At 33.2% G+C, this 27,582-nt stretch overlaps 1 protein-coding gene across 2 annotated transcripts in view; it reads left to right on the plus strand.

Annotated features, from left to right (window-relative positions):
* The first annotated feature begins 1,517 nt into the window (after positions 1-1,517).
* The window catches only part of ERGIC2 (ERGIC and golgi 2), a 41,346-nt gene continuing 15,281 nt past the window's right edge, over positions 1,518-27,582 (plus strand). Inside the window, exons 1-8 of one of the 2 annotated variants that reach the window (XM_054591289.1) lie at positions 1,518-1,651; positions 11,331-11,499; positions 12,989-13,097; positions 14,973-15,019; positions 16,219-16,289; positions 21,252-21,292; positions 25,561-25,659; positions 26,773-26,868. In XM_054591289.1, the coding sequence (XP_054447264.1) occupies positions 11,394-11,499; positions 12,989-13,097; positions 14,973-15,019; positions 16,219-16,289; positions 21,252-21,292; positions 25,561-25,659; positions 26,773-26,868 (569 nt within the window). In that variant the 5' untranslated portion in view covers positions 1,518-1,651; positions 11,331-11,393. The remainder of the gene's footprint in view (positions 1,652-11,330; positions 11,500-12,988; positions 13,098-14,972; positions 15,020-16,218; positions 16,290-21,251; positions 21,293-25,560; positions 25,660-26,772; positions 26,869-27,582) is intronic. The other variant, XM_054591290.1, reaches the window with a different exon arrangement.

Genomic DNA, 27,582 nt, shown 5'->3' on the forward strand with positions numbered 1-27,582 from the left:
CTCAATGTCACTTCCCACAACCCTTGTATTGAGGAACTTGGATTTGGTGTATTTCGTATGTTCAGTATTAAACATCGGTCACAGAAACTTAATGTTGCTTCATGCCTCCTGGGAATTTACAATCTGAAATGTCATTAAGTTCATATTTAGTGTAACATGTACCCTTTACTATTTTTTTCTAATGTGGTAAACATTAGAAGACATGAAGGTGAATGTTATTCAGTCCATAAAATTATTAATTTTATTCAAGTAGAACAATACCCCACATTCAATTAGGTGGGACAGGTCCCTACACGGTTCCTACAGTTTCACAATTTCAATGAGCAATGGATATTTAAAAAATCATTTATTAGGCTTATCACTTAATTTTTAAACAAAATAGGATATTTCAATTGTTTACAAAACATTTATTTATCTGTACCTCTTTCTGTAAGGTGTCGCCAAGAATTAGGGAGCAAGTAACTGAGTTTAAGAGGTTAACCACTACACTATGCAGCTTCTTAAAAATGTGAGGGAGGTAGAAACAAATCAACTTAAAGTTGATTTAAAGTTTTTCAACTAAAGTGTTTTAACAGGAAAGATTGGAAATGAAGTTGCATCAGTGGAAACTATTTGTCCTTATATTCTAGGATAGTTTCAATTTAGTAAAACTTAGTGTTTCATAAATAGTTAATTCAATAAATAAAAGGGCAGTTTAGTGTTGTGGTCAATCTCTGCCTCTCCCAGCTATCTGACTTTGAGTAAATCACTTAAGTGCCACTTGACTGAATTTTCTTATTTATGAAACAGGTAAATAATGGTATTACCTTAACACCTTTAAATGAAATAAGGTAAGTAAAGCATTTAAAATGATACTTACTGTGTAAGTATTAGTTGTCATTATGCCTCCGTAAGACTTTTTTGGTCAATCAATCAGAAAATTAAAATCTAAATGTTTGATGGGGAAATCCAATAACAGATGTGCAAACTTTAAAATAGTTCCCTTTCTTCCCAAAGTCCCCTCTATTACCTCTTATACTGTGAAGTGTTAGGAAAAGATGAAGTATTAATTTTTCTGAAGAAATATTTGAATGCATAGTGCGTATTGGCAATATAAAGGTGAGAAAGACAGATGTTCTTTCTCAAGGAGCATACTATCTGGAAGACAACAACATTGAATAGCTATAAGCGTTGCCTTTGTCTTGAAAAGTAAGTTTAAATATTCTCAGCGGGGGTGGAGCGGGGGCGGTGGTAAAGAGGCAAAGACCAGGACGTGGTGCAGAATCTGAGGAGTGATATGCCTCCTGCGCCCAAGTCTTTCATCAGTAATGAAGTACAGTATGAGGAGTAGAGAAACAGTAGTTCTGTGGTCTCTTAGAAGGTAATCTAGCCCTTCCTGGAAAAGCTGATCCCTTACTGGCCACTTCGTTAACCTAAAATAAGTTTCGAACTCCTTACTCTTTAGTCACGCCCCTTTCATCTTGACCACGCCTCTTGATTCACGAAACATTTCGTCAGCAAAGAGCCTATCGCGAGAACTCTACATTGTCTCTCTCCTGAAAGTCTCAGTGGTCGTGGTCGCATTTGTTCTCGCGATGTTTCCGGGTGAACTGGAGCCCGGGCGACCCGGGCTTCTGTGAAACATGGCGGTCGGCTGGGACCGAAGCACAAGGTAAAATACTGAAATCGTACCGGGTGCTGTTATTTCGGTTGTTCCAGGGCTGTTCCGGGCGTGAATGTAGTTAAGGGGGCTGAGAGCCTGTCATGGAATTGGCTTCTTGTCTTCGTGGCTCTCCTCTGGAGAGCAGGCAGGACTGGGTAGCTGCTCCACTTCCCCCGGGGGCGTTACTGGCAGGACCCTGGGCAGCGCTAAGCCTTGGAGGTCCCTTTTCCGCGGCTCATTTTCTCTGAACTGTATCGCAACTTGAAGGAGTTTAGGTGCTTCCTCAACAGCTGCTGACCCTGACCCATTGCTTCTCACAGTGTCCGGTACGCTGGAGGCTCCTCCCGTCCGCAGGCGAGGGGAGTCCCGCCTTGTAAAAACCGTACGGGTCATGTCCCGATCTTCCCGGGGGTCTGGCTCCCCACCATCATTCAGACAAATGCTAATTTCTTTGCAGCAAGTTGCTCCCTCTTTTTAAGAAACACTGAGGTGTTGGCCTCCTCTGGAAGGAGAGTTTCGCACCTTGCTTGGAAAAATGACGAAGGGGCAGAGCAGGGTGAGATGTTGCAGGAGAGACAGGTCCGAGTGTCACTACTTTGTTTAAACCTTCGAGGATTAAGAAACCCTTGGAAAGTAACTTGTCAGCTTTTGGTAGAGAATAGCCTTGAGTAAAGGCTATAGAGTCGAAAGGAAGATCCTTGAGAAAACACATCGAAGTAACTTCTATTTAGGATTAGTGCCCTCGAGACAACGAAAAGTTACATAGTATCTGTTAAAATGTTGCAATACTGGCTATCAGAAGCTATTAAAATAAGTTAAAAAATAAGATTTATTCATTTGTTTGAAATGATACGTTGAACTCTAGTATACAGCTATTATAATAAAGAAGTCAGAGGCTGGTTCACTGAAGCCCTCAGGTCGTATACTGACTTAATTTGTTTATTGATATATTTAAATTGATGCAATTGTGCCAGTTCTAAGAGGGAAAACCTGAGAAAAAGAAGTCCATGGTTTTGAGGGTGAAGTGGGATGGGGAGGGAAGTTTCTTTTTAAGAATAAAGTTTACCACACAGCTGAGTATTGTAATGGCTCGAGAGTACAAATCATAAAAATATATCAAACTTGAAAGCTCTGTGAAAGGAAATTAGGTCTACTGTGGAACAACACCCAACAAAAAGTAATTAGAAAAAACAAATTTATTTTCTTTGGGGGTTAGTGATTTAACTGGAAGAAACAGTGATTTTATTTTCAGTATAAGTTACTTTCAGGTAGTCTGTTCCTGCTACTAATCCTAGTTAACAGTTTTCAGTATTCTGATTCTGCCTCATAAATGTCAAGGTGGGCAAATTAACCTTTGTGCCTTAGTTTCCTTATCTGCAAAATGGGAATATTAATGCCTAACTCATGTGGTGATTGGTGAGGAGTAAATGAGTTAAAACATGCAAAGCACTTAGAACAATGCATAGTGTACAGTTAACATTCATTATGTGTTAGTTCTTGTAATTTTTAAATTTTTGTTTTCTAACCTCTAAGGATATTCACAAAATGTTGCCTTGGTTCTTATTCAAAGTACAGACCGAGGAAGACTTTTAAAAAAAAATTTCTTTCTGACCCCCAGATTAGTGAAACACTCTTCATTTTATGGTTAATATGTCTTTAAACTCCATCTTCCATTTGCCTGTTTTCTTAAGGTGTTATCCTCTCTAAGGTAAAAGTTCCTTCTTTCTACTCCTGTCTTACTACAGTCTAAATCAAAAGAGAACTATTGCTCTTTTTGTCAAAAAAAAATTTAAATGATTTTATTTATTTTTAGAGAGAGCAGAAAGTAGGGAGGAGAGGGAGAGAAACATCAATGTGTGGTTGCCTCTCACATGCCCCCTACTGGGGACTTGGCCCACAACCCAGGCATGCGCCCTGACTGGGAATCGAACCGGGGACACTTTGGATTGCAGGCTGGCGTTCTGTCCCATGAGCCATACCAGCCAGGGCTAAACTAGCACTGTTGGTCTTTAAGTGTATTGTTAATCCATTCTCCTTGTTTTTGGAGACATTCATTCTGTTGTAAATAATATTTCATGTTTCTCTGACCTTTTCCTTACTGTTCCTTCTTTACTTAAATTTTGTACACTTACTGAGTAGTTACTGTAGTCAAGCCATTCTTTGTCTGTCGTTCATATTGCTGCTGGGCACTTACTACTACTTGTTGTGTTGTCATCACTCTGCAGTCTATTTCCTTAACTTTTATTCTTTCAATTTATATCATCCTCAGTCTATTCATGTTATTAACTAATGCATATATTCTCCCATTTTCCGTAAAGACTTTAACATAACTCTCAAGTATTCTACAAACCTTTGCATTTTTTGATAATTAGAAACAGACATTAAATTCTTATTTTTTTTATCTTGAATGAAAACTGTGAGGTAGCCATTATATCCCTCTCCCTCCTTTTAAAATAAGATGATGATAATAGAGGATTCTGAGAAGTTGAGGATCTTTTCAAATTTGTCACACAGCTGACAAGTGCCTAGATATTAACCCAAGTTTTTCTGATCACAAAACTCATATTTATACTGCCTTCCAATTAAACCTTTTAATCACTTAGAAAGTTATTAGATTTATTTGAATTATATTATGATAAATAATTTTGAAAACATAAAGTTTAACTGAGTCCCAGTTTTAAAGTAAAAAGAATAAGCACTTCTTTTGGATATCTAGGTTTATAGGCTGAAACTAAGCTATCTTTAATAGAAATATTTTTATTGTAATGTATCCTAATATAGTATAATTAAGTAATTTAAAATTACAGATAAGATATAGTTTTGCTTTTCATTTCTAAAGTTCAGTAATGGCCTGGATAATACTTGTTCTGTCTTTCTCATTCTTATTAAAGGCTTGTATTAGTTTTATAGGGCTACCATAACAAATTACCATAAACCGGGTACCTTAAAAAAATGTAGAAATTTATTCTCCCACCATTTTGGGGGCTTGTAGACTGAAGTCTAAGTGTCGGCAGGCCATACCCCCTCTGAAAGCTCTAAAAAAGGATTATTCTTTGCCACCTCCAGCGCCTGGGCAATCTTTGGCACTCCTTGGCTTGTAGATGTATCTAATCTCGTCCTCTGTCTTCATGTGACATTCTTCTGTGTATCTTCGCGTGGCTTTGTTTTTTCTTTTCTTTATTGGATACTTTGTAGATTCACTTCACATGGTTTTCCTAATAAGGGCGCCAGTCATTGGATTTTGGGCCACTCTAACCCAGAATAATCCTATCTTAACTAATAATGTCTTCAAAGTCACAAATACTTCCAAATAAGGCCCATCCACAAGGGTAGGACTTTAATATATCTTTTTTTTTTTTAAATCCTCACCCGAGCACATGCTTATTGATTTTTAGAGAGAGAGGAATGGAAGAGAGAGGGAAAGAAACATTGATGTGAGAGAAACATTGGTTATCTCTCAAATGTGTCCCAAATGGGAACCCATGACCTAAGGCATGTGCCCTGATGGGGAATCAAACCCATGACCTTTCTGTTTACAGATGACACTCCAACCAACTGAGCCACACTGGCCAGAGCTCAGTATATCTTTTTTTAAAAAAGATTTTATGTATTTATTTTTAGAGAGAGGGAAAGGGAGGTAGAGAAACATCATGTGAGAGAGAAACATCGATCAGTTTTACACTCCTCAACCAGGGACCTAGCTTGCAACCCTAGGCATGTGCCCTGAGAATCAAACCAGTGACCTTTTGCTTTGCTGGACGATGCCCAACCAACTGAACCACACTGGTTGAGGCTCAAAATATCTTTCTGAGGGACATAGTTCAACCTATAACATGTCCATATCTATTAACCAATTAAATATATCTCATATTGCCAGATGTATTTTAAAAATAGAAGTTAGCTCATACGTGGGTAGCTGAAGATAAATTGCGTTTCCACTTTTTGGGGGAGAAGAAAGAAAACTTAATTGAGCAGGCAGACTAAAAAGTCATGAATTCTATACTTTAATTTTGGCAAAGCGTCTGATAGTCTCATTATTTTAAGATTGATTCAAGGATAAAATATGGGCTGTATGACATTACATATATTGAGTGTTGATAGTGTGTGTCTCTGTGTTTCCAGCATGAAGGGTGGTTTCTTACATCCTGTGCAGTTTTTCAAAGCATTGTCTTAGTTGTAACTATCTTCTGGAGTTATTTTGTTTTATTTTTTTATTATACATGCAGTTTAGGAGAGAAATTAGAGACAGCAGATACGGTACTGGAGATTGTCAAAGTATGAAGAGCAGCACCAACCAGTGGGCAAAGGAATCCAGTGCAATAACTCCTAATTTTTAGATTTTTGTGGAGCAGTACAAAACATATATAGAAAAGAAAGGCAAAGAGGCTGGATTTGAGGATGGACATAAAACTGCAGTTTTTCATTTTACTAAAGGAGGACATCAAAAAACAAAATCAGACCTCTGTTATCTACTTCTATCATTTCATTAAAAAAAAAAAAAAGACATTTGACTTCAGCAGTTTTCAAAATGGCTGACTAAGCTGGATGGAGAGACAAGTGGAGTGGGCAGGGAAGCAATAGACCGGATAACTGAGAGGGTCCAAGAGGTTGAGGCCACAGGGAAAATGAAGAGCAGATTTTGTCCTACTCAAGCAGTTACGGAGCTAGAAGGATAATTGGTTCGGTGTAGAGAGGAAAATTAGTGTCTTGGATTTTAGTGGTGGAGCAGTTTTAAAAATAAAGAGAAGACACAACATGGCCTTTCTTGTGTGAGGCTTTGCACATAATTAAGATGGAGGTCACTGGAGTAGATCTGTTCTGTTTACATCGTGAATGAATACCATTCGGTGAGTGTCCTCAGGTCGTGAGTTCCAAAGGATGGTGATGGCATGGGGAAGAAAAGAAGCAAATTAAGTGATCCAGACACTGAAGTCATTAAGGAATTTTAAAATTTTTACTTCTTTATTGAATCTAATGGTTTGACATTGATTAATTATATATAAATACAATTACATTTATATATAAATTATACATATTTTAATATATAAATAAATTTATATTTAAATAAAAATATAGGTTTCAGATATACAATTCTATAATACATCATCTGTATATTGTATTGTGCGTTCACCACCCAAGTCAAGTCTCCTGTCTCCATTTATCCCTCCTGGAAATTATAAATATCATATTTTGCTGATGTGCATTTTTTTTGCTTAAATTTTTGAGGGAAAAATAAGGATGCACATTATACATGCGTAGTACTAATTCTGTACCTATATACTGTAAAATGTAAGATTTTTTTTCCTGAAAGTTTGGGCTGAAAATGTGGGTGTGCATTATACATGGAGCACATTATACAGGGCAAAATACAAGTATATCCAGATGGAAAAAAATGATAACAAGTGCTAAAGTGAGAGTGTAACTATGGTTTGGAACATAAACTCTGGAGCCAGACTGCCTGAGGTCAAATCCAGGTTCTACCACCTGCTGAGTGGCCTTGCAAAAATTACTCGATTTTTCTGTGCCTCAGTATTCTTATCTATAAATGAAATAAAAATAATATCTAATTCATAGAGTCATTCAGAGGATTAAATGAATTAATACACAAAGTGTTTTCAGCTAATAGCATATAATATGACAGTTAGGCTATAATTCTATGTAGTATATGTATTTATTAGAAGATAGACTTGAAAAAGGAAGAGGTGGTTGAGAAATCTTGATAAAACATGCTACTTTTTTTTACCCTTTGAGTCTCAGAAATAAAGTAAGAATTTAAAGGGATTTACCACCAGTTGAACATCATGTTTTCATGTCAAGAGCAGGTAGGTGGGTTTTTTTTTGTTAAACTTGTTACTGGGTAACTTGTTCATATCAGAACAGTGGCTCTGTAGAATAGAGTGGCAAGTATTGGAGATACAGTGAGTTTCGTGGATGTAGGTTAATGCCGACCTAACAGGAATGGGACAGGAATAGCAGTAGAGTGACAGAGTATTCCATTCTAGAATAGTAATCATGGAAAATAGGCATGGAAGAGGCTAGAGACTGCAAAGCAGCCAAGTGGGATATACTAGCTAGACTTTTTTATTGATTCCAGAGAGAAGGAGGAACAGGGAGAGAGAAAGAGAGACAGAGACAGACAGAGACATCCACCCTGTGCATGTACCTGGCGGTTGCTTCTTATATGTGCCCTGACTGGAGCTGGAACCCGCAACCTTGCAGTATTGGGATGACACTAACCAATTGAGCTACCCAGCCAGGACACTAGCTATACTTTTAAGGAAGGAGTGCTGAATAGGCTATGTGAATTGTTAGAGGCTTTGTAAAACTAACTTTTACATATCTTTATACTTATATATAATTTAAAGAAAGCATTTATAAAACTTGTAAAAATACAGACAATTCAGAAAGTAAAATTCAGTTTTATTCATTTGCCCAGCAATGCTCCCTCCTCTGTGCCATTCACTATTCTAAGTGCTTGAGATATTCTGTAGTGAACAAAACAGAAAACTTGGTGGATCTTATACTTTTATGTATTTATTTATCCAAGAATAATGGTTTGTTTTGATTGGATAGCTTTGCAACCATGGGCATTTCTGGGGACATTTTTTACCTTCCTTCTTTTTTCCCTTCCACAAATGTTTATCAAATACCTGCTGTGCTAGGCACCAGAGATACAAAGATCAAGGTATATGTGGTTCCTGTTGTAACATTACAGTGGAGAAAACAGACAATTAAACAAACAATTAGAAACAGTATTCTAGGAGCACATACTGTAACTAGTATGTTTGAAGTCATAGAAAAGGATTTTTCACTCCTGAAGAGAGAGAGGTCTAGACTGAAACAGGAAGTACAGGTTAGCCAAATGTAGAGGTGTGGGGAGAGAAAGGAAGGATATTTCTGTTAGAACATGTCGAAGGACTAGAAAGTGGTTTAGTTTGGATAGAATTTAGACTTTGAGGGATTAGGTTTAAAGAGAGGTAAGAAGGACCTGGTTTTTGAGGGCTTTGTAAACTTTGTTAAGATAGAGTCCAAACTCTTGAAAAATTATAAAAGAAAACTTACATGATCACTTTTATATATTAAAAAGATTATTGGTTGAAGAGTAAAAGTTGTTGAAGCAGTGAAATGATAGATTGTGGCAGGTGGGACCTAGTAAGGAACTTCTCAGTGAGCTTGGAAAAGAAAAGGCAGGCTTGAGAGAAATCAAGGAAAAATTTAAGTTTAAGAATGTAACCTGTGATTCTGGCTTGTGTTTTGGGGCACATGGTATCATCATTGACTAAGAGGGACATGGGAGAAACAGGTTTGGTAGGATGAAGTACTCAATTTTGGACCTGTTGAGTGTGAGTTGTCTTTGTAATGCTCCCATGAAAATATAATAGAGGCAAAAAGATAATACATGTTTGCAGAGAGCTTTGGACTGGGAATAAAGATTTGAGAGGAATTGACATGTAGGTGGAAATTGAAGGGATGGGAGATTGCTTGGGGAAAGTGTAGAGGCTGGGAAGAAGGCCTAGTGAAGAACTGGGAGGAAGAAGAATCCACAAAGTAAGCCAAAGAAGACTTTCAAGGTAGAATGAACATCAGGAGTACACTATAGCTTATGCCAAGGTAAAAGACTGTTTCAAGAATAACAGCCCTGGCTGGTGTGGCTCAGCGGTTCGAGTGCTGGCCTGCAAACTAAAGGGTCACTAGTTTGATTCCTAGCTTAGGGCAAGTGCCTGAGTTGCCAGCTGGGTCCCCAGGAGGGTGTGCATGAGAGGTAATCACACATTGATGTTTCTCTCCCTCTCCTCCCTCCTTTCCCCTCTCTCTTTAAAAAAATAAAATAAAATAAAAAAAGCAAGTGATGAACGTAGTGTACTTTCTGATGGGCAAAATTAGGTAAAAACTAAACATGTCCATTGGACTTACTACTAAGGAAGTTGTTAATGGCCTGAGAGAAATTTAGTTAAGTGGTGATCCTGTGCTGAGGAAGTAATCACAGTGGATGAATGGGGACAACTCATTGTTTTGTGTATATTGATACGGATGCAGGCAGAGATCAATAGTCAGACTTGGACTTGAATTTCAGTGGAGAGTTTTGTTGTAAAGAAGATAGAACATATTTAATATTTAACTCCAGTAGCAAAGAATAAACAGTAATGAAAAGATTGAAGGAGGATCGATCTTGGTGCAGTTATCGCTAAGCAGATACAAAAAATAAATTTGATGATTCTCTCAGTTGAACAATTTTAGGGAGCAGGAGCATGGCTTGTCACCTAACAAACACCGAGAAGCTTAATTTATAAGCAAGAATACCAGTTTTATAACTTACTGGGGCTTACAAAATGTCATCTATTTTGTCTGTATGTTCTTTTTTTATTAGGAAGTCGTATTCATGAGAAGCAAAATTATAATCTAAAGGCCACTTTATGAGCATGGAATAAGCAAAGGAAGTTAGTTGAATGTTTTTAATGGCAAATGAAATCAACCTATAAATGCATCCAGCTTCACTTTAGGGCCGTAGCTCCTTCGTGGACTGATTAGTAGTGTCACTGATTAGAGCTTGTTCTCTTTTGGACAGCGTTTATGATTGCTGCGTTTTACTTCTCTGACTCTCCTTTTTCTCTATGAATGTCCTTTCTGTGGCTTATTCTTTCTGTATTAACCCTACCCATGCTATTTTACATGAATCTTTCTGCTTTTTTTTTGAGAGGCATTCTTTGCCTTTTAATGACTTCTCCATTTGATTTATTCTGCAGTTAGATTTGAATTTATTAATACAACTTTGATTTCCGGTACCACTTATAGTATTTTTGTAAATCAGTCATAAAAATTGCATAAAATATTTGAGAATTCAGTTATTTTATGGCCTTGTAACATACTTTAGATGTAGTAGGCATTCTGATCAAAAAGAACAGCAGTCAATTTTTGGATATTTTTATTGTAAAAGTGAATCATTTGTTAATTCCAACATTTTGTAAAGAAGAAAATTAAAATCTTTCCATGATCTACTTTTAACATTTTTGTGTATAGACCGTCAATTGTTTCTTGAATATCTTTTCTCCTGTCTTTCATAAAACTGAACCCATACAGCCTTCTGTTCTTAATGTATTATGAGTATTTTCTTATTAAATGTTTTCTTTTATAAGATTTTTAGTGTTTGCATGGATTTGGAACTTTTAATTAATCATAATTTGTATATTGGATACCATGACTTTGTTTCTATCTTCAATATAGTTAAAAATAACAATATGGGAAATATGCCTAAGATCCAATTTCTGTACATAACCCAGATTATTGCCTTAAGATACATTCCTAAAAAAGGAATTTAGTGAAAAGGGGAATGGTGAGTAGTTATGTTATCATTAGCAAGGTATGAGCATGTCTGTTTTACCTCATTGTCATTTATTAGTGGGGATATATTATTTTTATATATTTATAAATTCAATAGGAAGAAACATTTATTTTGACTTGTATGTTGAAATATTATGAATGTGGTTTTCTTTTCTTTCTCTTTCTTCTACTTAATGTATTTGTGTCTGTAAGTTGCCTTTCATAGTACTTTTTGTCAGTGAGAGGGAGAAAGGAGAGATGTGAATGAGTGTTAAGCTTTGTTTCTCAAGGAGGAATGAGAATATTAAGTTCTTCCAATGACATTTGTCAGTTATCTAAAAATAAAAGAAACCTTTATATCTTTTTACAGGATACATTCATTCATTGTTTATTCCTTAGCATGACTATATGAAAGAAGAAGGTTTTTCTGAAGATGAGGCGACTGAATCGGAAGAAAACCTTAAGTTTGGTGAAAGAGTTGGATGCCTTTCCAAAGGTTCCTGAGAGCTATGTAGAGACTTCGGCCAGTGGGGGTACAGGTGAGAGTATCAATTCAAATGAAAACTCCTTCACTGAATGCAACTTCTGAGCGATCCAATCAATAACATACAGAAATACAGCCATGAGGAAAAACTCATCAATGTAGTAACTTTTTAACTGGTCTGTCCCCATATAATGCTGTTTTGCCCTAATTTTATTTTGTGTGTGTGTTTGTGTGTGTGTGTGTGTGTGTGTGTGTATTCTTTGACGTCTAACTCAGTGTAGTCTCTGCATTTAGCAGTGTTTATTGAAACATTAATTCAATTTTACTGTTTTTGGCACTGGTGAGTTATGTATAATTATATTAGTAAGATTATTCTATATAAATAGAATTTAACTTGGGAGAAGTTATTTAATGATGTGAAACTGCCTCAGTGCTATTTGGTAAAGAATAAATCAATTTAGACATTAAAATAAAAATCCTTAAATTTTACCTTACCGGAGAGGCAGCATAGAGTAAATAGTTACGAGCTTAGACCGTGGAACCATATTCTCTGGATTTAAATCCTACCTCTTCCCCTTCCTAAGTATGTGACCTTGAGAAAGTTAATCCATCTCTGCTTCAGTTTCCTCTTCCATGAAGTGGGAACAAAATCAGTATTTATGATTTTTTAGTATTTATGATTAAATAAGTTAATACTTACAAAATGCTTAATACCTGGTACAGATAGAAATATTTGTTAAATAAAATAAATAAATAATGGAATATATAGGCAAAATATGGAACTATAACAGTATTTACTATTTCTTTGAGAAGAACTAGTAAAATATTATTTCACGTAAGATTGACATTTCTTTTGGTAAATGTGTACAAAGTTGCTTACTATTTATAATCTTTTGTGATTAACTTTTGTTAACAAAATTAGTGCAAGTTCTTTTTGCACAATCCATTTTGTGTTTTGTTAAGTGTATGATAGTTCTTTCCTTTTTGTCAGGTCTTTGAGTTGCTTTTATAAATGAAATGATATGTTTAGGAGATTCCAAAGTAGATGAGAGTTTTATTAGAGATTTGGAGATGTATGTTACCTGATCTTCTGGCACACAGATTATTTTGGCATCTCAGGATCTAAAAAATTAGGCTAATTTTTAAAATTGGGCTGCAGGCATAAGTGCATTTTTAATTATGAGGGGACCATTTTCAAATTTGTATTGTAAAATGCATGCTTGCTTTGATCATTTATTATGTCTGTGACACTGCTCTGTGTAAGAAAATAAGTTTTGTGTCTTGTAATACTGAAAGAATAAAATGCTTTCTCTGTAGTACAAATGTTTGTGTTTATGTGTATGTTCATTGTTCATTAAATCTTCTTTTCTGAGCTGTTTTAAGAAAAATCTATAATGGACATTTTAAGAACTTTTCATAATATTCATTCTCATGGTAGCCATTAAGGTATTCTTTGATATGTTTAATCTCACTAAAAATAATATCCTAGTATTTACTTATAAAAAATTGTTTTAATTCTTTTTTTTGTTTGTTTGATTTCTCAGTTTCTCTAATAGCATTTACCACTATGGCTTTATTAACCATAATGGAATTCTCAGTATATCAAGATACATGGATGAAATATGAGTATGAAGTAGACAAAGATTTTTCTAGGTAACATTTTTCTTCTTGAAATACCTTTAAATTGAAATTGTTTTAAAGATAATATGCCTTTTTAAAAAAGTCTAACCTTTTACATTTGGTTTATTTTAGTTCTGTATAAATAATTCTGATAAATTCTCATTAATTGCATGCATTAGGTGAAACATTTTAGAATCATTTGAATACTGGTTAAATTCTGAAAGGGAGGTTCTCTGATACAGTGTGCACTGTATAAAATGGTTATGAGAACATAATATTTTTTTTCTAAAGATGTTGAACTAGTAGGAATTGTTTAATGTTTTAAAACTTTACTTTTTAGATTTTGAAATAGCTTACTGATCTGTGTAAGCTGGAAAATGAACTGTTTAAAGATACGTTGTACATGCTTATAACTTGATTTTTCTAAATTACCTATAAACTAAATAGTAATGTAAATAACATCACTTAAAACTTTGAAAGTGCAGTACCTTAATAAGGAGACAAATATACTTTATTTTATTTGTATTATTTGGATATTTCAATTAACTGAAGATAATAGGTTTTTATATTAAGATTGTACTAGATAGGGGAGACATTTACTTCTCAATTCCATTCCTAGCTCTGCCACTTACTATGTGACTTTTTAAGGAAGTTATGAAATCTACATCTGCATGTGTTTCAGTTTCTTTTTCTATTAAATGGAGATAATAATTATAGTACCTTCCTCATGACACTAGTGAGAAGTAGGTCAACATTGTAAATTGCTGTGTAACCTTCGGTAAGTCACACAACTGACTTGTTTTGGGCCTCAGTTTCTTCATCTTTAAGATGAGGATTATTCTTGACAACATAGATTTTCAGAGAGTGTGTTATATATCTTATTTTGTTTGTTTTTAGCACCAATGAATCACTTTATTTTTTTTCCATAGTTCACCAAATAAGCCTAGTGGGGATATCCAGAAGGCTGTCTACTTGGCCTTCTCATCTGATTCCTACAGCATCTCCTGGCCTAAACCCCAGGGTTATTTGGAGTACACTTTGAACTCTAGACAACTTTAAGACTCTTTGAAGCCCTGAAAATCTATTGAAAAAAATTTTTTAAGCTCTAAAAATTCCTTTTGAAACCTGAAGCAAATTCTTAGAGTGAAAGAAGTTTTGATAGGCAGCACAGGACAAGACTGATATTGATTATACTCACTCTGTTATTTATGGTGTGTAAGTAATTCTGATATTTGAAAATTAATTTAATTTAAAGCCATCATTTGAAAATAAAGCATTAGTTGAGCCTTTTAAAAAGGACATGGAAAACTTTAAGCATCAGAACTTTTTTTCCGGCAGTTTGGTTGTATTTATTGAGTCATACAGACCTAGTCTCCAGTATTCCATTTCATTGGTTGTGTGATCTTAAGCCAGGCATTTGTTCTGCCTTCAACATCATTGTTTTAGCTACAAAACTGTGAAACCACCCACTTTATTAGGTCCATGATAAAGAATAAAGAAGATAATATAATGATAAGGTAAAATAAATACAATAGTACTTATTTGATAGAGGAGAAAGGCTTGCAGTACCTAACTCTTGAGTTTTGAAAATTTCAAAGGAATGTTTTAAAATAAAATTTATGTGAACAAAGGTTAAGACTCATTTTTCTGAGTTTCTTGGAGTAATTTAATTTAATGAAATTAAACTATAGGATACTGATTTAAAAACCTGTGAAGTCGGAAAGGCTTTTGGAATGATTGCAAAATAGAATTTTTACTTTCAAAGTGCTTTTGTTTTGGCCACAAGAAATGCTGTCCAACTTCTAATTGATGTATTCTTCTTGAAATCCAAGTTTTTCATAGACCTGACTTATATTTGTAATTTTTTGATTACTTGGTGGGTACTGAAGTTTCCTTTTTGTCTTTTAGCAAATTGAGAATCAACATAGATATTACTGTTGCCATGAAATGTCAGTGTAAGTATACCTTTAATTTGATGAATCCATATATAGTTATGGTTTAAACAATTGCTAGTAAAAAATAAAAACCACTGGTTATATTTTAACTTTATTTTTCCTTTACCATATCTTAAAATGCTATTGTAGTGTTATTTAGTAATGCAACTTTTCTCCCCGGTTATATTCTTTAAATTTCTTCTTTAGAAAGAGGAGAAACTTAACTTTCACATTAGCATAATTAAAAGAAATTGAAGGAAATTTTTGTGAATAAGAGTTTTAGTTTAGGTATATTTCTAATTTTCTTGTTTGGACTACCAGTTTTTACACCCATGTTTCTCAAGAATATCCCGTTTCACTCTTTCAGTTTATTACCCTTTACTTTTACTCTTGCCTATTAAAATACAGATCCAAGAATTTTAAGTTAATAGTGATCCCATTTCTGTTTTCTTCACTGGCTTCACTTGATTATACTGGTAGAAGTGAAAAAATGTTAGCATATTCTGGGTAATATTTGAATCAGTAGTGCTCTCAAAAAAATGAGGATATTTTTGCATATCTTTCATAACTTTCATGAAACTGAATTCAGTAGTGCAGACAAAGTTTTTTAAAGTTTGAGGTAGTATTATCCAATTAAGAAAGTTAATTTCTGGGAGATTTTGTCACAGAACAACCTAAAATTTCTTTTCTGTTTCCATTTATTTTTTCCTTATGTTAGTGACTTTAAGAGAAAGAAATACTTTGTATCTAAATTATGATCTAGTGTTAAACTGAATATATCATATTTTACCATATTTTAGATGTTTGAATATCATTAAAATTCTAGCCTTTTCAAATAAACTTTTTATATTGATATTTAAAAAATCATCAGTAGCTTTGCCTTAAGAATTCTTTTAATCTCTAAAAATAACTCTTATAATTAATATTTTGTGTAGCAGCCATTTAGTACTTGGGATTAGGTTCTTGCCAATTTTTGCAAAGCTCTTCAGTAAACTTTATACTTTTTGCTGTGAGATTCTGAATCATCTTTTTACTGTGTAAGAAGTAGAAAAAACATTATTTATTTTTGAAATAATTGTGACCAAATCTATCTAATGCTATTAACTTAAATGAGCAATATAGGAAAGTGAGTTTTCTATTATCTTAATTTGTTAATTTATATCAGATATAGTTTGGCTCTTAGCATAGAATGTAAAACTTTTTTAATTTTTTTAATGCAGATGTTGGAGCAGATGTATTGGATTTAGCAGAAACAATGGTTGCATCAGCAGATGGTCTAGTTTATGAACCAGTAAGTTTGATTCATGTGCTTTTAAGAATAATGTGCTTTGAGAAATTATTCCCTTGAAAACAGTTTTTATATTTTCTTTGGTTTTATCTCAGCCAGTTTTTATAATATATTTTCCTAATTCAAAAGTAATCCATATTCTTTGGAAAAATTTAGGCGGGGTTGGAGGGTTTCATCTAATATCAAAACCTTGTTATAATCATTGTTAGCATTTTGAATAAGCCTTTAATGTCTGTTTTATACCCTTATTCTCATTTTACACTTCTGTTAATGTTTTTTAATAGTTTCCTTTTCTCTTTTTTTAGTGTTGCTATAGTAATGAAATTTTCTCTTCCTCTAATGATTTGGAAATTTTATGTCCTGTTTGTATTTCTCTTAACATAATAAAGAATGGAGCAGTATCTAAGAGGAGAAATTCCATATACATTATTTCTTTCTCTCTAACACCTCCATTATACTGACATTCTCGTATTGTTTTTATGGAACAAGTTGTGTATAATTGATTTATCAGAAATCACCACCAGCCCTGACTGGTGTGGCTCAATTGCTTGCGGGTCCTCCCATGGAGCAAGCAGTTGCTGGTTTGATTCTGGTGGGGCACGTGCCTGGGTTGTGGGTTAGTCTGGCGTGTGTGAGACGCACCCTATCTTATGTTTCTCTCTCCTGTCAGTGTTTCCCTTTCTTTCTCCCTCCACTCCCCTCTCTCTAAAAATAAATAAATAAAATCTTTAAAAAAAAAGATCACCATCACATTACTGGGGCAGGCATCACATTACAAAGGCTGATGAGAAGTAATGACCAGAGATAGCTAGACCTAAAGAAGGAATTTTGCTTTGAGTTTCTGACTGCTCTGTTGGCATTGTGGTACTTACGTTTACCATGCATTCTTGAGTTCTTTTGTTTACCAATGACCACATTATGCTTTGTAAAGCAAAATTGCAAAGTGAAGACTAAAGGTGGTGGAGGAGAATTAGAAGTAACTGAATCTGAAAAGCAAAAAAAGGAACCCTTAGGTCCGTTTTGATTACAAAATTATTTTTAGGTTATAGCAACAAACTATGTTTTTTGATACATGCTTTTTGAATAGAAATTTCTAAAGAAAAAATTTTAGTAACTTTTGTATTGCCATTCTTCTCTATTCCCACTTAAAAAATTGATATCACAATACTTTTTTATGAGGGTTAGGCATCTTATATGATGCCTTATGAGGTTGCTGCATATTACACTTGTTTGGAAATTTAGATCTGGATGATGATTATTAGATGCTTCAAAATTTGCATTACATTTTATAGTCTTATAATGATGATTATTCAGTTTTACCTCTGGGTTTCATTATTCTTCTTTTCTAACGTTCTCTGTTTCTTGATTTTTGATTATTGCTTTGTTGGAGGAACTTTTTGAAATTCTTTATCAGCAAGAATCTGTGGTTTATGTTCATGGACTCTAGGGTGACTGCCTGTGCTGTTCATACATGGAAGCTTGGTTGAGGATAGAATTTGTTCTTGCTTTTTGATGTTTTGCACTCAAAACTTTATAGACATTCCTTCATTGTCTTCTGGCACAATTATTTTTTTTCCTTCATATGTAACATATTTATTTTATCTACTTGAATGCTTTATTTTCTTTTACGTTTGAAATCCAAATATCTATCCTCTATATCCAAGTGTGGATCCCCTTTAGGGATTTTTATTTTTTTGTCTTTTGTGATCTTAATTTTTTAAGTGTTTTTGCTTGCTTATTTTAATGATGTTCAAAGCAGTGTTTTTACCTCTGCTTTTTAAAATTATCATATCATGTTGAATTTTGTGTGAATGATTCTCATATCTTTATTACTCCTTACATTAGATAAATGTTTTGATTTTTGCCTCTGATTTCTGAAGATTATTTTGATCCAGAAGGACCAAACTTCTTTTCAAAGCCTTAATTATGCTTTAAAATTCAGTGATTATATTTCCCACTTGTAATATATTGCAGATCACTCCTTTTTTTCCACATTTCCATGATGCTAAATACCTTTGAGAAGTAAGAAAAACTTAATATTTTTCATCTTATTTTTAGAAATTGTATCAGAGAGGAAAATTAGCTATAGTACTTCATTTTGACCACTTCTTTCAAATTAATAACTGTTTTAATATGTCCACTGCATAACTGATTTACTTGTTCATCTTTAGAATAGGGAAGTAAGTGGCCTATGAAGTGATTGAGAGTTGCAATAGAGTATAATGTCAGTTGTTATACTTGCTCCCTTTTTTTCATACTTAGATGAAAGGAGGTTATATATATTGTATGTATTTCTGTGTTACATTAGATCCTCAAATGGTTTTGAAAATAAAAGAGGAAGTCACAAATGGTTCTGGGATGGGAGAGTGGTTCAGGGCATCCCAAATTTCTTTTTCTGTGTTTGCACTAACAGGCTAAATTTAGCAAGAATAAATTCTTTCGTCAACTGGTGTGACTGTCCTCATTAGCAGCAAGCTGTGGCAGTATTTTTGCTTAGTTTAAAATACTGTCCAGGCCACATATAAGCTAGGAAATAGCACTGCTGTGGAATGCCTTCCCCATGTGGTCTCTGGGACTTGATCGAACTCAAAGTGTTTCTAGGATGAAGACCGCCTATTTCTGAGGTGTCTTTTATCTTTTATCACTACTTTTTCCTTTGTTCCTCTGACTTGGGGATTTTACTTGCTGCCTACATGTACTTTTCTGTTCCATGAAATAAATTTTGTGTTGGGTTCTTTTCTCAATTTAGTCTCCCTTGTATTTTGTCTTGTGTAAGTTCTTAAAATTTTCCAGCATGTGGATGCTAATTTAAATGATTTAAAATAGATTGTGTCCTAATTTTTATATTTCTTTGAATTTTGTGAAAATTTGGTTATGATGAGACTTAATCATTTTGAAATTATCCTCTAAAATTTACTCAGGCTGTTTCTTTAGCATTTCTTTATATTTTGAGTGTCTATTATTTCCAATCTCTTTTCTTCACATTTATCAAGTCTTTGATTTTGTTTATATATTTTTTTCCTGAATAGCTCGTCTATCTTGATTTTAGTTTCTGAGACGTATTTTTTCTTTATAGTTAACAAAATGTAAAGCGTAATGCCTTCTAGTTATTAAGCACTAATGAATATGTTAGAATTATGTAATTGTGACAAGATCATTGATTCCATTGTAAACAATTTCTGCCATCTCTTCCATTCATTGTGGAATAAGAGTTTTATTTAAATTTAAGTGTCATGTAATTATAGGTCATGTCTTATCTAGAAAGTTAGGAACTTAAAAATATTTAATTGTATTTTCTTTATCAGTAATTTTTAAAGTGTTTAACAATGTTTCTGGTAAGTATTCATTTCCTTGTCCTTATATATATGAAAATATTTAAGTAATATAAAATATTAACTATCTTTAATATATATTATTATTAATGTAAAATTTTTTAAGAGCGAATTTTAGTTGCCTCCAAATTTTCACTCATTATTTTAGTATACACTCTGAATATTAAAAATTTAACCCTAATAACTTTACTAGTCTCCAAATTGTGATCAGAGTATACCATGATAGTTACTACTTTGCTATTTACTATTACATTGTATCACTTTCATTTAAAGAAAATAATTATTTTTGAAAATGTGGGAAAGTGAGGAATCTGGCTGAATTGGATCTCTAGGCTGACTCTTACTATCTGATTTTGAAAAAAATTTTCACCCTTTGAGTGCTTTCCTTATATGCAAAAGGAAGAGAATAACAACAGACTCCTAAGGTTGTTATGAAGGTTAAGTGAGATAAAAAATTGAGAGCATACTGCTAGCACAAAGTAGGCTACTCAGTAGTTTCTTTTACCCCTTGTGCTAAGCATTATACTAAGCATTTCAGGGAAGTCAACAGGAGAATCACATAGTATCTACTGCCACTCATTTTATTCACAAGGTAACTGGGGAGCAATTGCATGGAGTATTTTACAGATATTAACATTATCCTTGTGTGCTGTGGTGTGAGGCTTGGAAAGCATGCTGCAGACAAGTTCAGCAGGGGGAGTGCTCAGAATAATTTCACTGTAATCAGAAAGATGGGACAGTTTAACCTGGAGCACGTGGTTTATAGAACTTGGATAGACATAGGGGTCAAAATTACAGAAGTTTCCAGATTGGTATAATTAAATTACCAAAGGCACAGAGGTAGAACTGTTTAAAAGTGAGAGCTTGTTCCACTTTAATTTAAAACCAAGAATTTGTAAAGAGGTATTGGTAAGTTAATGCCTAATTATGGAGGGGTAATCAATAAATTAAAAAGTAGGATTAATTTGCTTTGTTATGAAATGCCTTTATGAAAATCAAAAGAATACTTTTTGTTTCAAAATTAGGTTCTGTATATTGCCACAAACCACAAGAAACTTTATTTTTCTCTAATTACATAAGTAGCTAAGTCTGATTTTAAATTGATGAAGATAGTGCCTGATAAAATTCCTGGAATTACTCTTTCTTGATTAATACATTTAAAAATTACAGTGCTGTTGTTTAGCTCATTATTAAAAATTGTTGATTTCATCATGGTATTATCCCAGTAAGAATATGCGCTTTGGAAGCTTGAATATTATACTTAGATGCTGTATGTCTTTTTTTTCTTTTTAAATACTTAAAGTTTCATCCTGGCATCACTTAAATGATTTTAAGTCCTAAACTACCATTTTGTACTTATGATAGATTACCAACTTGTATCCGTTCTCATAAATGTAAATGACTGTTACAGGACATACTTGTGATTAGTAAGATTTCTTTTACTGCTTTTGAATAAAAATAAAATATATTTAAATTTTTATAGGTTGACATACAGAAAATTAGATAAATATGAATACTTGTTTTCAAGGACACCATAAACTTGTTTCTTGTTCAAAGACAATTTTTAAAAATTATTATTATAAAAACCAAGAGAATCTGACAATGTTGATGATTATGTTTTCCTTTATTTCAGGTAATATTTGATCTTTCACCACAGCAAAAAGAGTGGCAGAGGTAATATGTAAACAAAGTATTGTGATCCACAGAAATCTAGATCCCATTTTGTCTGTTGTAAATTATTCACACAGTATATTTCTCTAGGCATTTCTCTGGATGAAATATTAGTAGAATGTAGTATATAATACAGTCTTTCTGTTTTCAAAAATCAATCAGGTCTTAAAGGCATGTTAATCCTATTTCTAGTGCACTTTAGATAATGAATACATTTTAATTTTTATTTAAAATTTTATTAACTATCTAAAAATTTTAAAAAGGAGTATATGATCATTGTTTACAATTCAGTTTAAACAGGCTATAAAGTAAAAGGTAAAGCCCCCTTATCATTTTATAAACCTAGTACTAATAACTAGTGGTAATAACTAGAGTTAAATTTCTTGTATAGTCTTCTAGAAATTTTCTGTTCATATATAATTTTCTATATGTTTGTATATTCATGTTATTTTTTCCTAATACAAATGGGATCATTCCATATGTCCTATAATTTGTTTTTTTTCATCTAACGTGATATTTTGTACAGCTTCCTGTTTAAGTACATGTAGTAGTCCATATTATGGGTAAACTATAGTTTATCTAATTGGGTGATTACTAATGGGTAAATTGCTTGCAAGATCCTCATATTGTAAACAATTCTCAGTAGGCCTGTGAACTGAAATGTTGCAGGATTGCAGGTTCAATTCCTGGTCAGGACACATGCCTAGGTTGCAGGTTGGGTCCCCGGTTGGGATGCATACAAGGGGCAGCTGATTGGTATTTCTTTCTCACATCAATGTTTCTCTTGCTATCTCTCTCCTCCCTTTCCCCGTGTCTAAAAATCAGTGAATGATCTTGAGTGAGTATTAAAATAAAAATACTTAATGAAAATTCTTGAACCCAATTTCTTAGGGATTTGTTTGTGTGTGTGTGTGTGGTTTCTGGAAAAGGAGTTTCTCTTTTAGAGGATGTTTATTTAACATTTAGACAAATTCTCATCACAAGGAAAAAAATTTAAGTATGTGAGGTGATTGCTGTTAACTGTGGTAATCACTTGCAATAGCTATATCAAATCATATGTTGTGCACCTTAAACTTATACAATGTTATATGTCAATTATATCTTAAAGCTGGAGAAAAATTTTGATAATGCCAAATAATCTTACCAAAATAGTTTTGCTTATACCCCAAAACTATATGAGAGTACTTGTTTCTGTACAACCTCACCAACAGTGGGTATAACAAGACTTTTTTATTTTTGCCAATTTGATGGGTGAAAAGTGGCATTGCACTTTTTTAAATTAGTCATCTCTTTATGAATCATTTGAATACCTTTATGGGTTGTTTTTTTTTTTTGTGAAACTGCTTGTTCATCCCATGTACCCATTTTGCTTGGTGGTAGTAGTTTTTTTAAATAATATCTCTAAAGAATTCTTTGTATATTAAAAAATGAGTGCTTTCCTATAAGTGGTTTCTCTACTTCTTCTACCACAGATTGTGGGTTTTTGGTTTGGTTTGGTTTGGTTTTTTAGGTTTGCAGGGTATGTCTTGTGTTTAGAAAGGCTTTACCTAATTTAAGATTATTACAAAAGCGTATTTTTTACCCATCTTTAAAACATTTTCTTCTCATCACTAAGTATATTTGAAAGGTCTTTCTCTTTTAATTTCCAGGTGGACCATTTGGGGAGATTTTAAAATTAAAGTTGAAATTGAATATAATTGAACAAAAGAACTGAGTATTAGATGTGTCTGGGATTCTAGTGGTCTTAGAATAAAGCCATCTAGAGATGAAACATGTTACTTAAATCTAGAGATAATAAAGTGAGAATCACCTTTCATTTGGAATTTTATTCATTGTTCAAGACTAGTGGATAAGTGGAAGCAGGGATTGAGTTTTTACTAATAAAACATTAGCCATTTTCCATCACGGTAGAGTTTCCTATGTACCTTCATATATATAATATTAGCTTGGATATTTGTTGGCATATTTGAAGTAGAAGTTACACACACACATCTACATATAATTTGGTGTTAATTGTCTGTTCCCGCTGCTCAGCATTAAAAGTTGAACTTTGGAATTATAAGACATAAAAATATGAAGCTTTCAATTGCTGCTGGCATTTTATTCAAAGATTTTAATCTTTAAATGTATAAATCTGAAGGTGGTATCTGGCTTTTTGAAGCTTCCTGCAAAATGATGTCCTGCTTCTAGATAAATATTCTTGAGTGGACTAGAGTTATCCAAGGCCTAGCATTCTGAGTAATGTACTTACCAAAATGTTCTTTACCTTTAGAATTTGCTCAAAGAGATTTAAGTTTACTCTCAATTGATCTTCTGCTTTCTTAAAATACTTGGCATCCTAACTGCTATCCCTCCTGTAGAATTAAATTTCATTCCCTGGATGTAACTGTTCTGATTTCTGCTTTTTGTTTGTAGATTTAAGATTTATTTTGAACTAAATTTACATTCTAAAAGTGACTTGCTATTTTAACTAGTCCTGTTTTATCAGTGGTTTTAATTGATGGTGCATAAGTATTTTATTTCACACTTGCACTTCTAGACAATGTTTATTTTATCATTATGATGGGATATGAAGTATTATCAGATTTAAATTTGCTTCCTTTTTAAGTGCCTGTATTTATTTATAATTTTTCTCAAGTTTTGTTTAAAAACCTTATTTTTTACAGTAGTTTTTTGTTCACAGCAGAATTGAATGAAAAGTATACATGTTTGCTCAGCCTTTGCCACTGTCCACATCTGCCACTGGAATGGTACATTTCATGCAACTTTTGAACCTACGTTAACGCATCACTATTGCTCACATCCATAGTTTATATTAGGGGTCACTTTTAGTGTTATATATGCTATGAGTTTTAACAAATGCATAATGACATGTATCCACTATTACAGTACCTGTAGAATAGTTTTACTGCCCTAAAAATTCTCTGTTTTGTCTGTTCATTCCTTTCTCCTTTATGTGTAATTTTTGTAATTGCTGAGCTTGAACTTTAATACACATGAGTTTGGATGTTAGTTATTTAAAGATATGGAACTAAAGAAGGTAAAATAGAATTATATGTGAAGATACAAAGTTATTGCTGAAAATGGTAGGAGATAATACGGTCGGTCCATAGGTAGAAGTGTTAGAGAAAAGGCTTTTATTTTTGGTGGTGGTGTTTAGAATAAGTAATTTAATAAGTTATTGTGGGCATAAGAATTTTGTTTAAAAACTCCTCAAGCAACTAATTCTTTGTGGCTAAATATACTTAAAAAGAAAGTGTATACTTTGTTTTCTATAATCCTTTGCCTTTTATGCTGATACTCTTAAAAAAATATAGGTAGAATATGATTTTTTTTATATCACTTTTTTAAATTTAATTTTAATTTATTTTTTCAAATACATTTGTCTCTGCCTACCCCCTACCACTTTCCCTTGCCCCCTCCCTCCTTCCCTCCCTCAGCTCTTCCCCTTTGGTTTTGTCCATGAGTCCTTGCTATATGTTCCTTGACTTTCCCCTTCCCTTCCTTTTCCCTGCCCCGCCCCCTTGTCTCTGTTGATTTCTTTTCCTTTCAGTGTTGCTGGTCTTATTTTCCTTGCATCTTTGTATTGTTGGTTAGGTTCCACTTATAGGTGAGATCATATGGTATTTGTCTTTTGCCCCCTGGCTTATTTCGCTTAGCATAATGCTCTCCAGTTCCATCCATGCTGTCGTGAAGTTTAATAGTTCTTTTTTTTCTTTCTGCTGCGTAGTATTTTGTTTAGAATGGTCTTTTCATAGAATAAAGTTTAGGTGTCTTCAGAAAAGGAGTCACTAGGTAATATTAAATGGCACTGTGGCTTGGTTTGTAATGAGAATTGGATGCTGGTGCTGTGACTTCATATGCCAGAAATCTTCCACTTTAAGTCTATCACATCTGTTGTGTGGCTCCTTATTTATCTTTTTAAAAAATATCCATAACACTATTCAATTCTGTACAAAAGGTAAGAATTTTGTAATTATTACATACATGCATGAAAGATGAATTTAAATATTCAGATGAGCACATCTATTATTGATGGAGTCAGACAGGATTATTAGGGAGCCTCGCTATTAAACATGTAGTCACCCTCTCTAAACTCTTCCTTCTTTCAAGGAAAATGAGCAAAGAAAACTTGGTGTTTATTTTAGAATAAAGTCCTGAAATAATAAATGCATGGCTTAACTAAGCCATCCAATTTTTTTTTTAAGGATTGGCTTTCTTTACGTACCTTACCATATTTATAGACTATTGCTTGTTTGTGTTATATTTAGGATGCTGCAGCTGATTCAGAGTAGACTGCAAGAAGAACATTCGCTTCAAGATGTGTTATTTAAAAGTGCTTTTAGAAGTTCAACAGCACTTCCACCAAGGTGAGATTATGTTTTAAATGTGCAACTATTTATTATGAACTTACTTTGACAAAATTTTAGTATTGATTTAGTTATCTGAATCTCATATTTCTCAGGAAAATATAACCATTCTGTTTGATGAAGATGTCTTTTTACTCTTAAGTACATAGCTTGTGATACTGATCAGGACTATCACAAATATATTGCAGTTGATCCTTTGAACAACATTGGTTTAAACTCAGGTCCACTTATATGCAGATTGATTTCAATAACTGTCTGTACTGTTTTCCATCTGAGGTTGGGACTCCACAGATAAAGGGCCAACCGTATACATTGATCTGTGTCATTTTATGTAGGGGACTTGAGCATTTATGAATTTTGGTATTATTGAGTCCTAAAACCTGTCCCCTACAGAGATACCAAAGGACACTGTGTAAAATTTTGGTGGAGTGAAATGCTATATGTGGATGTCAACAACCCTAATACTTGTGTTATTCAAAGTTCACTGTATTTCATTTTCATTTAATTTTTCTCTTTTATATGTGTTTGTTATACCTCCATATAAAGTTATTTTGTTTTAAGAACAAATTAACTGCATTTCCTGTTATGATGATGTATACATTTTGATTAGGAATTCTGTGTTCTTATTTTTTTCTTTTACAGATTGTAATAGCTGATATTTGGAAATCTCTTAAATGAAAAGGATCATTTAAATTTAAAACTGTAGAGAGGCTTCATATTTGCTTAGGAAGAAAATGTCATTGTCTATTTGAACTTAGATGGCATGCCTTTCCTTTACCTCATTTCTATTCCTATCCTCCCCTGTTCCCTCAAGTACCAAAACAGATTATGAAAGTATGTCTTCATTGGACTAATTCTTTATTGTAATCTTTCTTCTATAATGGGATTTCATCCTTTGGTTAGATTTGAAGAACCATGGAATTTTAGATTTGTGTAAATGTAATATATGTGTGATAATTATATACTTTTTTCCATTTTTTAGATGTATGCTTTTTAAAAAATGTATAGACTTAAAAAACTTCTGACATTTAGAACATTATCTAGGCATTGATTTTTACAAAATCGATGACAATATTGAACATACTCTAATACTGACATATCCTGTTGTAATAGGGAAGATGATTCATCACAGCCTCCAGATGCTTGCAGAATTCATGGTCATCTATATGTCAATAAAGTAGCAGGGAATTTTCACATAACTGTGGGCAAGTATGTTCTTTTCACCTACTGAAAATACTTTAGACAAGTTGGCAGCTTGTTAAAAGTAAATTCTTTGCTGAAATAATAATAAAAGAGTACTAAAGGGCTGCTTAAAATGTTTTGTATATATTTTTGATGTCTTGAGACTGCTGTTCCAGGCTTTAATCTCAGAATGAAGAAGACTACTAACTTTAAATACTACTTCAAAATAAAAGTTAAATAGTCATTTCATATTTTATATGTTAATGTAAATGAGCTATAGGTAAATATGAATTAAAACCTACTAACCAAGTTTCAGTAGCCCGAAAGCCCTTACCTAGACATTTCATTAATTTGTTCATTTTGTTGGATGGCATTAGTTTTTGTTTGGTTTTTATATTTGGGGATAATCACAAAAATACAACCCTAATTAATTCAAGAGAAGTATTTTAATGTAGTTAGAAATTAGTAGTGTCTGGGAAAAAGTCAAATTAGGTAAAAGTTAAAGAAAAATGTTAGACCATCTAAGTCCATAAGCAGCACAGAAACTGTTATGCAATGAATATTTGTTAAATTTCTGAATGAATAAATGGAGTCCCAGATCCTGCCTCCCTTCCTTCTTCTCTTCCATCTTGAGTTGCAGGACTAAACAGTTCTTCATTGTAAGAGACATTTTTTGACAATTTGCTATGTACAAAGTACCTTGCTAGACACGAAAGATGAAAAAGTGAAAAAAAGTGAAAG

Source organism: Pteronotus mesoamericanus, unplaced genomic scaffold (genome assembly GCF_021234165.1).
Source record: "Pteronotus mesoamericanus isolate MK-2021 breed Mesoamerican mustached bat unplaced genomic scaffold, CSHL_Meso_final scaffold_21, whole genome shotgun sequence".
NCBI lineage: Eukaryota > Metazoa > Chordata > Mammalia > Chiroptera > Mormoopidae > Pteronotus > Pteronotus mesoamericanus.